General features: G+C 58.6%; 1 protein-coding gene across 7 annotated transcripts in view; it reads right to left on the reverse strand.

Annotated features, from left to right (window-relative positions):
- The window catches only part of PAX5 (paired box 5), a 135,093-nt gene extending 120,598 nt beyond the window's left edge, over positions 1-14,495 (reverse strand). For 4 of the 7 annotated variants that reach the window (XM_075019475.1, XM_075019472.1, XM_075019470.1 and 1 more), the window contains exons 1-3: positions 14,450-14,495; positions 5,841-6,006; positions 1,127-1,324 (exon numbers count right to left, since the gene is read on the reverse strand). In XM_075019475.1, coding sequence (XP_074875576.1) covers positions 1,127-1,324; positions 5,841-6,006; positions 14,450-14,495 — 410 coding nt within the window. Of the gene's footprint in view, positions 1-1,126; positions 1,325-5,840; positions 6,007-11,013; positions 11,413-14,449 lie in introns of those variants that run through there. The other 3 variants (XM_075019474.1, XM_075019471.1, XM_075019476.1) reach the window with 2 other exon arrangements.
- Positions 14,496-15,136: the final 641 nt, after the last annotated feature.

A 15,136-nucleotide genomic window follows, 5' to 3' on the forward strand; every position in this document is an offset into this window, starting at 1 on the left:
GGATAGCCAATAAAAGAATATTGCATCAATTTATTTCACGTCCATGGACACAGATGGGACTTTATAGCTAGCTGCCTTCAAAGAATTTGCATGCAATCGCACAAGTGAAAACCATCTCACCAGCGTGGTGAGGCTGAAGCCTGGCACAGAGCATACCCCCGAGCGAAAATGAAAGGACTCTGCTTGCCAGGGGTGTAGGTGTGCATGAGGCTGCCCAAGCTCTCTGCCTTCCAAGTATTAATCCCTTACTATCAGTCTGGCAGGGCTGGAGACATAACAGACTATTTCACTGGGGTTTTTCAACACTAGCTTTAAACATCCTTTGACTCAGAAGGAAGCAGGCGAGTACAGAAGGTGTAACTGAGATAGTAGTAGGTTATTCTAGCTCCAGACCCCTCCGCAAACCCAGTCCTGCCTGGCAAGGTCATGGCAAAACTCCCAAATGCGGGTCTGAGGCTCCAAATAAGACTCTCCTGCATTTTTACAAAAGCAATTCAAGGCCACTTAAGTGCGTCCCTGTAACAAGCAGACGGCTGAGGCACTCGAAAGCTACCGACCAAATTCCCCTGGTGATACTGACACTGACAGTAGCGGGCAGCGGCCAGCACGGTTCTGGGCCAACTTCAGCAAGACCAAGCAGGTGTCAGGAGGACAGAAATGGTACCTTAGACCCATGCCTTGGGTCCCCTCCTCCAGGCACCGGGGCCCCCCCTTTTTCCCAGATGACTGCCGCCCCACTTAGCGGCCGTCTGAGCTTCCCCCCCATCCCGGAGGGAAGCACATCCCACTGAACCCCCACCCGGTCGAGCAGAACTGAGGCCTCATTCAAAGCAAACGTGCAGGAGCATTACCAGCGAGGACTGCAATTCACAGACTGGGGAAAGGATGGGAAAGATGCAAAGGCCAGCAGCAGAACCTGCCCATTCTTAGAAAATGCTCATCATCTGTGATGCTTCGGCCAAAGAGGTGAGCCCACAGCTGCTCCCCAGCCCCAAACGCATCAGGGAAACACATACAAGCTGCATTTCTTGCAAACAGCCCGAAACACCCAGTCCTACTAATAAATGAGGACCCAGTGCCAGTCCTTCTGAGGAACATCCCTCCCCGTGACCAGACATATCTTTACCTGTTAATTGAACTGACGCTGGGCACAGTGTCGTTGTCACACACTCTCTCAGCAAGGAGTCTATCCCTGATCTCCCAGGCAAACATGGTGGGATTTTGGCGTTTGTACTCTGCAATTTTTTCAACGACTTTGGGTGTGGCGACCTTTGGTTTTGATCCTCCAATCACTCCAGGCTTAATACTCCCAGTTTCGTAATACCTGGGACAACATCCAAAACAAAGCTTTAGTTATCACGAACAGACAGAGAACATGCTTTGAGATTTATAGAGAACATAATTTCAAGGTAACCAAACCCCAGCAAATCCTGAGATACATCTTCACTTTCACATACACATTTTCTGCCTATGTAGTGCTTTATCACCTAATAGATTAACTTATAGTAATTGGAATTGGGCCTCGGGATACAATATATATTTTTCTGTAATAGCAAGACAAAAGAAACAATGCAAGATTAAAGGGCATGCCGGGATCCAAAATTAACTGAAAATGTGTGTTATTAATCAGCAGTACTGGCAATAATAGAAACAAATCACACCAAAGACCACTTTTTGCAGTGGACTCTTTTGTAGTAAATTACTGTTTCTACAGAAATCCTCTGTCATTAATATCTACGGCTTGTTATCATTTCATAGTGAAATGAAGGCTGGGTATTGTATTTTATTTGCATCTCCAGAATAAATATGCTAGCATATCTTTTTACCATTTTATGGGTTTAATACACATATTATGGTTTTAACAGTTAACGTATTCCAAAACGTATTCTTTTTAACATTATGTTTTCAGTAGTTTCAACCACGAATTTCAAGGAAAAGGGAGCTGCCCACACTCTGGAGGGGTCCAGCTGATATGGGATTTGGTTTCTGGGACCAGCCCTGTGGCCCTTCCTCAGGTACAGCATCTTTACCCACACCAGCAGCTCTGCTGATGCCACGCCAGGAAAGGTGAAGGACTGGATCCCTGAACCAACAGAAATCTGCCAGACTTCCTCACGTGTAAATCACACAAGAGCAACTGCTTTTGGTAGCGTTGCAACAATACATCGCAGCTGAGATCCCCACAAGTCTCCTCTTTTAATAAACGAAGCCTTGAACACGCTGTTAAGAGCAGAAGTCATATCTTATCCATCGAGGGCCAGAATGGAGACCAAGAATGAGATCGTGCTTCCCTGTGCTGTGCCGTCAGGGAGCGCAACACACGAGGCATTCTCCCGGCCATGCACTTCTTTGTACCTTGTGAATTTTCTCGTGACCCCATGAAAAATAAACCCCGTGCCTACCTGCAATAACTGCCCCAACCGCCCTGGCCCCAGAACGTCCTTTCTGCACAGAGCAGACCTCGACTTCGTGAGCCTTTCAAGCAGACACCCACTGAGCTGCACACTCTCAGCAGCTTAAACGTGTCCACTCAGTGCTCCATGCCCGTATTTCTAGTAAGGAGCTCAGAAAAGACTCCCAGGTAAGAACGTAAGACTGCTTATTAATATCTTTTCTCTGCAGCTACTTGACATACACATTATATGAAAAAAAAAAAATTAATTCCCCAATCTTTCCAGCGTGAGCAGAACACAAACAGGCTGCGCAGCCGAAGCCTGTCTCACTGTAACACGCAACCATGTTCATCAAATTTCTGCCAGGCTACTGGTTTTCAGTCTTTCTGGGAAGAGCCCTGTCTGCAGGGCCTAAAATTCCTTTAAGGAAACTGACACCGTGTTGTTTGTACACGTTTTCAGATATTCTGGATGCAGAGGTGGACACAGATCTACCAGTCTCCATGAGCCACTTCAGCAATACTAGTTAAGGGAAAGCGTCAAGTGTCAGAGGTGGATTAACCCTGCCGGTGTCCCCACACGCAGCCTAGTAGTGAGCTTTAGGGCAGGGGGGTACAATTCAGCTCCTCCCATCCTTCCTGAGGACGTGACAAAATGATGGCAAACGTGGACCATAAACCTACTAAAACCTTGCACCCCTGGCCTCAAAACCTTTGCTGCTGGCACCTCTCCCGTGAGGAGGGTGCAGGAGGAAGCCAGACAATACCGTAGAATGCTCCCAAACACAAAGTCTCCATTTCCTTGGTTCCAGTCAAAACGACGGATTTTTCACAAACGTTCCGTAACGTTTTTTTTCTTGAACAGCGCCTTGCTGCACCACGCAGCGTGATGCCCGCGGTCACTACCCCACGATGCAGGACAGCCCAGCTGAGCAGAGCATCACCCAGCAGGCTCGGGAAAGCCACGGCTCTGCAGACGAGGCGGCGTTTCCCACGGCCGGCTCACCACGGTAGGTAAGCCACGGCAGCAAAAGCCCTCACGGCCACGACGCCGCAGCAAGCTCACCCGGGGGACAAAGCCCTGGTACCCTCTGGACAGCAAGACCTCCGCTCCCAAATCCTCTAACCACTGCCTACCCCGCCGTCCTCACCACCTCGAGGTCTGCAAAGGCACGCACACGTCAACGGCGAGAGTCGCCTGGTGCCGGAGGGTGCAGGATTGGGCCCGGACCCTTTTCCCCCGGGGCAGCCGGGAAAGCTCGCTGCGATGGGGGAACGGCTCTCGCCCAGCGACACGGCTGACGCTTCCCTCCTCTTCGCCTTCGCAGTGAACCTGGGTGCAGCCAAAGCACGGGCATCCCTGACTCCCGTCTCCATTTTAACGGCAAGGACGGCTGCACTCGGCTTCATTTTATGCACATCAGGTCCGGGCCTTTTGCTCCCAGCAAGTTGCCAATGCAGGTGAAGAGTGGGCACCCCCTGCGGTACCCCCCTTCGAAGGGGTGAGAGTTTCCCTTGCACTGCAACTGCTAGTTCCCTGCCTCTGGATGTTTTTTAAGTCTGTATCGAGGACTGAAAAATTCCGACCACAAAATTCCAAATGTAAGGATTTATCATAAGGACTCGCGTTTTTCACACACGCACACGTACATGAAAAAAAAACCCCACACACAGAGCTGCAATTACAGTGACATTTTACCCACTGTAATTACTAGTTATGAAAATAATGAGCTATGAAATTCCAATTTATTGTTGACAACTTTAATGACAAAGCTCTGGAGCCTCACTCTTAGCTCTATAGTGCAAATATATCTAATGGTAAATCTATTCAAACTATCAAAAGTAAAACCATTGGACATTCGCCTGGTAGGTAAATAAATTGCCCGTTCCTTAGCTGTGCGCTGGTCCTGATGGGAATTGGTGGCGATTCCGCTGCAGCGGAGAGCATCACCAGCAGAACCATGCCAGCCAGGCTGGGAGCAGGAGCCTGTGCCGGCAGCAGATGCAAGGCAATAACGGAGGGAAACAGGGCCGTGATGGGCAGGCAGGTCTCGGATAAAGCCCACGGAAAGTTATCCTCTCTAAAACAGTAAAGGCATCGGTGCCCTCAAACCTACACCGGGAGGAACGCGTGCAGCTTGCAGGGGAACGTATCCCCCTGCAACGGAGGCATGAGAGAGAAAAAGGGATGCTGAGCGTAACTGGCACGCTGGCTCGTGCGGCTCTCTCAAAGCACGCAGCGCGGGGCCGTGGAGATGCTGTTAAGGCGAGCAAGAGGTAAGAGGGGCCTGTGGGGAAAAGAGTGCCAAGAGCTACAAAGCCAGGGGCCTGCGACTGTGCCAAGTCGGTCCGATTCTGAACACTTAAACGGCCACTGAGAGAGCGTAAATGCCGCTAATCCAAGCAGATCCTCTGCGTGATACTATTAAAAAAATTGCCCTAACAGCCTTTGCAGCTATGCTATGTCCAGGAAAGCATATCGGCTAAAAATTGGAAAAGAAGATGACGGTAAAATAAAAAAAGTAAAATTCTAAGCAGTGATGTGAACTGTGAAAGTTTAGTGAATAGTTCAGGAATTAACTTTTCCATATTCTCAAGAAAGACACAGTCTAACCAAAAAAATGTCTTCCTTAACACAAGTTGCTCAAGTACCTCAGAATACCTGGGGTCCAAACCCATTTTAACGCTCTAATTGACACAAATTATGTTCAGATTTGTTCACAAGATAAAAAGAAGCAAGGACGGTATTTTTCACCTGAACCTATGTCAAATTTTAAAATGAAATCAGGAAATGATATGAATTTGAAGTTTAATTTCCTCTTGCCACAGCGGTTCAAGCAGCTCCAGACTGAACAGAGAGCTACTCCCAAAACAGCCAAAATTATGGTTAATAGTTACTTATGGTATTCTGTGCTCTAATTTAAGAACGTATTCCTGCACAAGAGTAGAAAAAGGCGTCCAATGAAACAGTGGGACGGATTGCAGTATAGCCTGTGTGAATGAACACACGGCAACGTTCATGCAATATGTAATTATATTATTGCTGAAAGAGAGTCATCTTCAGAAAGGAAAACAAGTAACTTCCACAACTTCTAATTTTTTTGGCATTTTACTGAAGATGACTCCGGATTTCTCCACTTGTTCAGAAGAGACAGGTGCAGGATATACGCCGTATATACAGCAAATACACCCCACGTGGCATTTTGCGCTTTGCGTGACAATTACCTATAAGAAACTGTGAAAGGGCAAACCAGACATACGAATAGTGGCACACTTTTTTCCCACATCAGGCATATAAAACCCCAAGCAGTCAGGAAGCCCCTGTCCTCACTGGGCTGATTTCCTGAGGTTTCTACTATTCTCCATCTGTTTGCAACCTTCGATGCAGGGACCAGCACTGGCACTTTTCTCTCGACGGACACGGAAGGATTCGTCGTCCCCCCTTTACCTGCCAAGTATTTTGCTGACGCAGCCATGGCTGACGCGGAGCTGCCGGGAGATGTCACACGGCCGGACCCCTTGGTGGGCGAGCTCCACGATCCTTTGGCGAACGACATCTGGGAGGGGGCGGCCGTTCACAAAAACACCCCCCAGCTGATTCACGCCTCCATGTCCTGAAACACACAGGGGAGGGGGAGAAGGGCAGGAGAAGAAGAGCTGTGTGAGAGTTTCGGATGTTTCTGCGAGGCAGACACCCCCCCCCCCGCCCCAATCCCCAGCGTTCCCCGGCTCCGCGCATCGTCTCCCCAGCCTCGGTCCAGCCTCCGGCTGCTTTTCCCCGAGCGCTGCCGGACCCGAAGCACGGAGGCGGCCACGGCCGCGCTGCCGCAATGCCACTCGCTGGAGGGGAGGACCCTCCTGCCTGAAGGCAGATCGGGCCCCGTGTGGGAAAATGGCCATGCAGCGATGCGTCCAGCTCCCCGGACTCGGGCCACCTTCCTCCCGAAGCCAGCGGCCGCGTTTGCCCGACTGCAAACTCCGGGAACAGGCCTGGTGCTGGCCCGTGGAGAAGAGGATGCTCCTGAGCCTCTGGCTAGGAAAGCAGCTGGAAAGGAGGCTGGGCGATCGCTCAGCCTACACGCTGTTTGTGTCTAAGCACAGAACGAGATACCTGAAATTAAATATGTGAGTTGGGTTTTTTTTTTCCAGATGCCTTGACTTAATCAAGAGGGGGGAAAAAAAAAAAGAAAAAAAAAAGCACCCGATTTCTGCTCTTGCAATTTACAGCAGTCTTGGCAGATATTATGAGCCCACAAATGAAACATGAACACTCAGGCAAGCCCAGTATATTATTCCTTTTCGAGCAGATTTGCACTGTTCACCTTTAGCAAGGTGAATCATATATCTGGTGGGAAACGGGACCCACTTGGATGAACAGTAGTGAAACTGTGTAAAAAACATGAACATGTAATAATGCCACGTAGCAAGTGAGGAAATATAATTAACCCTCATGTTGTTAATCATCCAAACTACTTGGATTACAGAGGAGTGGAGAAGCTGAAAACAAGCAATAGGGGCAGTAGGGATGCCAATTCTGGAACAAAAATAATACAGAAAATCTCTCTATTTGCACAGGGCTTGAACAGTACTGAATAAGCTGACAAGCCAAGTACCTCAGTGTTTTGGTTTTTTTTTTTAAAAAAAAAAAAGATTGTATAGAGCTACTTTTATTTAAATCCAGTCATTTCACCATTGATAAACTGCTGTCAAACTTTGCAAACACCTTCTAAAACTGTCAGGGCACATAATGAATCCACATGAAATAGGTGATTGCCAAAGCCAGCTAAATAAGCCTGTGGCAAGCAGACAAGTGTCTGCTCTGCCTTCACCGGTGCGAGAGGCAGACCTCTGCCAGCAGCCGGGCTGGCCTCAGGCTGGTGCGTCCCTCCTGCAGCCCGGCGGTGCAGGGAGCAGACCCCCGGGCGTTGGGGGCTGCCTTCAGCCGCCCCTGCCCGGGGAGCTGCTGGCAGCACCAGGGACACGCTGGGGCTGGGACAATGCTGCGGCCGGAGCAGGGACGACCCGATGGCCGGAGCGTACAGGAGCAACCCCGCACCGCTGCAGCGAGCGAGACCTCAGGCTTCTCGCCTACCAGCGGCTGTCGTTGTACAAAATCACGCACAGTGCATTTAATATGACCGGCAAGGGGGGGGGAGGAAAAGGAAAGGAAAGGGAAGAGAAAGGAAGAGGGAAAAGGAAAGGGAGAGGGAGAGGGAAAGGGAAAGGAAGAAGGAAAAGGAAGAGGAAGAGGGAGAGGGAGGGGAAGGGGAAGGAAAGGGGAAGGGGAAGGGAAGGAAAGGGGAAGGGGAAGGGAAGGAAAGGGGAAGGGGAAGGGAAGGAAAGGGGAAGGGGAAGGGAAGGGAAGGGGAAGGGGAAGGGAAGGGAAGGGGAAGGGGAAGGGAAGGGGAAGGGGAAGGGGAAGGGGAAGGGAAGGGGAAGGGGAAGGGAAGGGAAGGGGAAGGGGAAGGGAAGGGAAGGGGAAGGGGAAGGGAAGGGGAAGGGAAGGGAAGGGGAAGGGGAAGGGAAGGGAAGGGAAGGGAAGGGAGGGGAAGGGGAAGGGGAAGGGAAGGAAAGGGGAAGGGGAAGGGAAGGAAAGGGGAAGGGGAAGGGAAGGAAAGGGGAAGGGGAAGGGAAGGAGAAGGGGAAGGGGAAGGGAAGGAGAAGGGGAAGGGGAAGGGAAGGAGAAGGGGAAGGGGAAGGGAAGGAGAAGGGGAAGGGGAAGGAAAGGGGAAGGGGAAGGGAAGGAAAGGGGAAGGGGAAGGGAAGGAAAGGGGAAGGGGAAGGGAAGGAAAGGGGAGGAAAGGGGAGGAAAGGGGAGGAAAGGGGAGGAAAGGAAAGGAAAGGAAAGGAAAGGAAAGGAAAGGAAAGGAAAGGAAAGGAAAGGAAAGGAAAGGAAAGGAAAGGAAAGGAAAGGAAAGGAAAGGAAAGGAAAGGAAAGGAAAGGAAAGGAAAGGAAAGGAAAGGAAAGGAAAGGAAAGGAAAGGAAAGGAAAGGAAAGGAAAACGGGGAGAGAGAAAAAAGGAAACAAGAAAGGAAGGAAGGAAGGAAGGAAGGAAGGAAGGAAGGAAGGAAAAGACAGAGAGAGATAAAGGGAGTAAGGGGAAAAGGAAGAAAGAAAAAGAAACAAAATAGAGAGAAAGAGAGAAAGATAATTAAAGAATGAAAGAAAGAGAGAAAGAAAGAAAGAAAAAGAAAGAAAAGGAAGGAAAGAACAGGAAAGAGAAAGCAAGCATCAAGACATGTGCTTCCTTAGGGAAAGGGCTGATTCCCCTCCCCGGAGCCAGTTCCCAGCCCCAGGAGGCCGGCGGAGCCCGGGCCTGCCCAGGCCGAGAGCATCCTCCGACCCTGCAGCCGCCGGGGAACAAAGGCCGGGGCCGCCGCCGTCCCTCCCGCCGCGCCGGGGGACCCCTCCCCAAACCTGCCACCACCTCGGGAACCGGCACCGGCGCCGAGCCCGGCTCCCTGCCCGCCGGGGGTCCCTCACCGCCGGCTGCCCCGCTCCCCAGACGGCTGCGGGCACGGGTGGGTGCCGGGGGCCCCGTCGGGCCGGGGGGCTCCGGCAGGCGGGGGGGGGGGGGGGGGACACGACAGGACACTCAGGGGCTTCGGGCCGCGGCCCGTTGCGGGGATGGGGAAGCGGGGCCGGAGAGCTGCTCTGCGCCCCACTCCGCAGCCCGGACACCCCCCCACCCGGGACGGGGCAAGACTCAGGGGCGTTTTCGGACGGGGGGGAAACCCCGGGCACGACAAGCCGTGGCGGGCGGAGGACGAGCCGGTCCTGAGCGGCGGTCCGTCCCGGGGAACCGTCCGCCGGTGGGACGACGGCGGCCCCGGGCTCTGCCCACGCGGGACGGGGAAGCGGCGGGGACAGGGTCCCGCTGGGGAACCGGCCCGTCCCCGGGCTGCGCCGCCGGTCCTGCTCTCCCCCCCCTCCCCCGCCGCCGCCTTTCACCGGGGGTCGCCTCGCCCCACCCGGGGAGCCACGGATCCGGGAGATCGTTTGGCGGCGGACGGCCCTGGGGGCTCCCCCGCTGCGGCGAGGGGGGTGGGGGGGCAGAGCGAAAGCAGCTGCGTTTGGGTTTTTCTCCCCCTGTTTTGCCCCGAAATTCCTGGGGAAGCTATCGATTTTCCACCGGTGCGAAATGACGGAGGGTGCCGCCGAAAGCCGCCGCGGCTTCTCCCGCCGGGGGTGTCCAACCCCCCCCCCCCCCCCCCCGCGGACAGCCCGTCCTCCGTGGGCTGCGGCTCCCAGCGCGCCGCGTCCCGCTCGCCCCCCGCGGCGGGGGGCTCCGCGCTCCCTCCCTCCCCCCCCCGCCACGCATCCCGCATCCCGCACCGCCGGCTTGCTGCCCTTAAAGTTCGCCTTTCAAAAAAAATAAAAAATTTAAAAAAAAAAAAAAAAAAAACGTGATTCGGTTCCACGACGGGAGAGAAAGACACGCGGGTTCAAAACGCCGTGCTGTGGCGGGAGGGAAAGTCTGTTTTTTCCCGGGGGCGGCAGAAGCCCGTTACCGGCTGCCATCCCCGCTCCGGACACCCTCCGAAAACCGTGCGAGGGACGGAGGGAGAGGGGAGCGGGCAGACAAAACAGCGAGCGAGGGGAAGACGGAGGAAGAAGGGTTTATCGGGTGGTTTATTTTGCAAACAAATTTCTTTTAGCCGAAGGGCTGCGGTGCACCAGGAAATGAGATTAGTTCTACCTTAAATTTCCTCGCAATCTCTCGCCGTAATGCAGCGTTTAACTCACCGTGAGAGAAGATGTCATTTCACATAACACTGTGCTAATGGATAAGTCTTCCCCGACCTCTCAAGCACAACAAATCTCAGGCAAGCCCATCGCGCACGACCTGTTAACTTAACCAGTTCTGCCGCCCGCTCATCCTCCGCTGCGCTGCCCGGCGCGGGGCTCGCCAAGGAATTGTCACGCCTTTCTTGGGGTGGTTAAAAAGAGAAAAAAAAAAAAAAATCTTCCCTCCAGCCCCGCTCCGTGCACTTCCTATTTGTTTGCCTCTTTTTTTTTTTTTTTGCCTTTTTTGTTTGGTTGGTTTTTTTAATTAACGAATATCAAAACGTCGAAATAGAGGGAGAATATCGCATAGCAAACTTTTCCGTTCGTCGGAAATGCCGGGCGGCTTTCCTCCCAGAGATTCGATCGGGGGGGGGGGAATACATATATACACGCATATCTATACATAAGCGTGCGCGCATATATACGAATAGATACTCGGGCACAGTTCGGCGAGTGGCTCTATCTACCTGAATAGATAAAAACGTATTTGTATCGGTTCTTTCTCTGCGGGAAAATAAACCTCAGACAAGCCCCTTGCATCCCGCCGCCGTCCGTTCACCGACAAAACCACCCCCGCCGAACCGCCGGCTTTCCCGAAGGGGAACGGCGGCTCCGGGCGGCCGTCCCGGCCCGGGGGGGGGACACGACACGGACGGGACGCGGCAGAGCAGCCTCCCACCCCGGGACCGCCGTTTGTCCGGACCCCCGGGGCAGGTTTTTTTTTTGGGGGGTGGGGGTCGGAGGGTTGGTGGGGTGTGGAGCCGTCCCCGTCCGCGATCGCGCAGGGCCCGCCGCGGCCGTGTCAGAGAAGTTGAACTAGCAGCCTACTTACTATGCATTGCTGCAAACGGGTCGTGCTTACAGTGTATTTCCATCGGAGCGGTCCGGGCCGGGGCGGCCTCGCCGAGCAGATCTCGATTCGCCGCCGGCGCTCGGCTTTGGGGCTGGTAGGAGGGGGCCCGGGGAAACAGCCGGAGACCGACCAAAAAACCAACCAACAAAGCAAAAAAAAAAAAAAAAAAACCAAACCACAAAACAAACAAAAAAAACCCAAAAAAGCCCCCAAAAACAACAACCCCCTCCCCCCCCACCCCCCCACGACGGGGGTAAAAAAAAAAAAAAAAAAAATCCACCAAAAAACCCCGTAGAGTCCCGCCCCGAGCGGGGTCGCGGTATCCGACAGCGCCGGCCGAGCGCGGCTCCCCGCTCCGCTCGCCACCTCCGGTGACTCCGTCGGGGGGACGGAGGGGGGGGGGACGGGACACGGGGGGGGACGGGACTGGGGGTGGGGGGGGGTGGGAGGGAGGGCGGAGGCGGGGGCGGGGGCCAGAAGCGGCCGCCCCGGGCTGCGCCTCTGCCCCCCGGCCGCTCCACCGGTCGGTCGGCCGGCCGCCCGCCGAGCTTCGGCACCCGCCTCCCGGTTCCGCGGCGGCAGCGGAAGGGGGGGGGGGGGGACACGGGCGTCTCCGGTCCGGCGACCGGGAACCCGGCTCTTCCCTCCCCGACGGCTCTTTGTGCTGGCGGCGCCGGCGGCTGCGCGGCGGTGGCGGGGCGGGAGGCAGCGGGGGCGGGCGCCCCGTCCGCGGAGCTCGGTCCCCGGGGCGGCGGCGCGCTCCGCCTGTGCCGCCGCGCCACCACCCGCCCCCCCACCCACCAAAACCACCACCACCCCCCCCCCCCCGCCGCGCCGGTTCGCAGCAAACTCGCGGATGCCGGGCGGGGCGGCGGCGGTGGGCGAGGGGAGCGGCGGCCGGGGGGGGGGGGGGAAGGTGTGCGAGAGGGCGGGGAGCGGGGCGGGGGCCGGGCTCTCGCCTCGCCTCGCCGCGGCCGGCCCCGCGGGACCGGGGCCGCCCCGTCAGCGGCCGCCGTCCGACCTGCGACGCCGGCGAGGCTCGCCCATCGTCCCCGCCGCCCAGCCGGGCCGCGGGGGCCGCGGCCGCCCCCCCCACCCCCGCCCCCCCACCCACCCACCGGCTTCCTCCTCTCCCCTCCCGCCGGTCGGCCACCGGGTTACCGGGGCGGCGCGGCGCCTGGCTGGCTCGGGCGGTGCGCCCGGCGCGCTGCCGGCCCGCGGCGGGGCGGCGGGGGGTTGTGGCGGGCGGAGGGAGGGGGCGGGGGGCGGGCCGCCGCGGGGGCGCGCGGGGGCGGGGCGGAGCGGGACGGGACGGGAACGGAAGGGGGGAGATTGGGCGGGGGGGGGGGCGCTGCCGCCGCCCCGGGACCGCGCCCGCCTACCCCCCCCCCCCCCGCCGCCGAACCCCGCCGCGGCGGGCGGCGCTTCAGCACCGCGCGGCCGGACAGCGGCGGAGAGCGGGCGGGGCGGGGCCGCGGCCGTCAGTCACCCGCTCCGGCCAATCGCAAAAGTTAACTTGCCGGCGCCCCCGCGTTGGCCGCTTGGGCGGTGCCGGTGCCTATTGGCGGGATACGGGCCAATGGGGGAGGGGAAGGGGGGCGTGGCGCTCGCCGGGAGGGGCGGGCACGCCGCCACGCGAGACCGGGGGACCAGGAGGGGGGGGAAGGGGGGGGCGGACCCCCCGCGTCCCGGGGCGGCGGGCGTGGGACCCCCCCCGAACGGCCGGCCGGGTCCCGGGGCCACGGAACCCCCGACGGCCCGGCGGAGCATCTCGCGGCCGTGGGACCCCCTAGAGGGGGGGTGGACGGCGCGTCCCGTGTCGGCCGTGTATCACCCGGCGGCCCGACTCCAGCTTCCCGGGGCCGTTCGTCTCCCCGAAGGGCCGGAGCCGCGTCCCGGGGCCCTGGGTGCCCGACGGCCCCCGGCCCCGCCAGCCTGGGCAGTGGGTAGGGGCGCGGGCCGGGGCCGGGGTCTCCGCCCGCCCGCGCTCTCCGCGGTCGCGGAGGGGGTCGGAGACCCCGGGGGCCGCCGCCGCATTCCCGGGGCCGACGGGTTCCCGCTTCGCCCGCCGAGACACGGCTCCTGCCCCCGGCGGGTCTGCCACCGGGCAGGGCGAGGAGGCGGCCGGGACGGTTCCCGCTCCCACCGCCGCCCCGGGACGCGCCCGTCCCGCCGCGGGTGAGCGTGGGGTCGCGGCCGAACACCGCCGAGCCAAGCTCTCGGCCCCGGTACCCCGCTGCCGCCCACGCCGAAGGGGTCGGGGACCCCGCTCCCCGTCCCGGCGCCGCCATGGGGATGGGTGGGCGCGGAGGGGGAGCTTCACCCGCCCCCCTCCCCCCCCCCCCCCCCCCGGAGCGAGACCCGTCCCGTCCCGTCCCGCCGGCCGCCCGCCCCGCTTCTCCCACGGCCTTCGGCGGCGGCAGGGCAGGGCCGGGCCGGGACCCCCCCACTCGGCGGCGGGGGACGGGCGGCCGCTGCAGCCTCCGCCGGCGGCGGCGCGGGGCGGGCGAGCGCGGAGCGAGTTTTCGTTGAAGGCGAAACTCCCGGGTGGCGAGGCCGGGACGGGGACGGGGGGGGTCGCCGCGGGCGGGGGGGGTCGCCGCCGGCGGAGCACCCCTCCCTGCCTGGTCTTCATGCCGGCCTTCATCCCCCCCCCCCCCCGCCTCCTCCTCTTCCTCCTCCTCCTTCTCCTCCCCCCCGCAGGTGAAGCGGCGGCGTCGTCCCCCCCGCCCCGGTCCGACACCCCGCAGGGATGCGGCGGCAAAAGAACCGGGGCCGCCGCGCTGCCCGACCTGCCCCCGACCCGGCCCGGTTCGGTTCGGTTCGGTCCGGTCCGGCCCCGGGCAGAGCTGCCGGTGCTGCCGAACCCGCCGCCCCCCGCCCCCTCCCCCTCGCCCCCCGGCCGCCCCCGCCGCGCGGGGCGTGCGGCACGCCGCCATGAAATGCTTTATCGATTAAACGATTATTCAGGCGATTTAACTAATAAAAGGCCCCATCGATCGCTTCGGAATTGCATTCCGCTACCGAACGGCCAGGCCGCCTCCGGCCCCGCGCCCGCCACGGGTCCCGCTCCCGCCCCGCCGCCACGATCCCCCGCGGGGACGCCGGTGGGAGGCTCGCCGCGGCCTTTCGCCGGTCCCCCGGTCCCCTCTCCCGCCCGGCTCCAAGACGCCGCAGGGCCCCGCGGACAACCGGGCGGCCCCGGCGCCGGTGCCCCGCCGCGGGACACGGAACGGCGGGAGGCGGGGGGAATCGGGGTGGGGGTCGGTAGCCCCCGCGCCGCCCCGAAGGCCCCACGGGGAGCCGGGCCCGGCCCCGCCGCCCGCAGCCGACTCTGCCCCGCACCGCGGCCCACGCGTGACGGGCCGCGGCGGCGTGTCTCGGCCACCCCCGCGGCGCCCGGACCGAGTCCCACCTGTGCGGCCGGCCCGGGGGGTCGCGTAGGTTTTCTCCAACTCCATCCCGGCTGTTCAGGACTTGGGGAGGCAGACAGAGAGAAAAGTTTCCGCGTCGTGTTGCTATCGCCTTCCCTTTCCTTCTTTTTTCTCCTTTTCTCTTCTCTTCTTGTTTTCTCTTAGCTTCTCTTCGCTTCTCTTCTTTTTTTCTTTTCCTTTCTTTTCCTTTCTTTTCCTTTCTTTTCCTTTCTTTTCTTTTCCTTTTTTTTGTTTTCTCACTTTTTTCTTCTTTTTTTTCTTCTTTATTTTCTCTTTCTTTTTCTTCTTTATTTTCTCCTTTTTTTTCCTTTCCTTTTTTTTTTTCGAGGGCCTCTCGCAGGTTGGAATAATTCAACTCTTCCGCTCCCCGCCGAGCTTTTGCAGCTGATCAGTGAGCTGAAACTAAACGTTTTAGGTGGAAAAAAGCCTCTGAAGGAACCGTGAAATGATTAAGAAACTAAAGAGCTCCTCGCCATGTGAGATCATGTCCTGTTCTCTAAAACATCACAAGATGTCCCCAGACGCAGCCAAAACCCAAGAAAACTCTGACATCTGTTGTAGCAGGAATCAAAGTTTGCTCGCAAACAGCCGCCCCCCCCCCCCCCCCGCCCCGACCGCTCCGCCGGCTGCTGCAGAGTCGGCGGCACCGGCAACCGGCGGCAACCGGC

The sequence above is a fragment of the Buteo buteo genome, chromosome Z (assembly GCF_964188355.1).
Source record: "Buteo buteo chromosome Z, bButBut1.hap1.1, whole genome shotgun sequence".
NCBI classification, from domain to species: domain Eukaryota; kingdom Metazoa; phylum Chordata; class Aves; order Accipitriformes; family Accipitridae; genus Buteo; species Buteo buteo.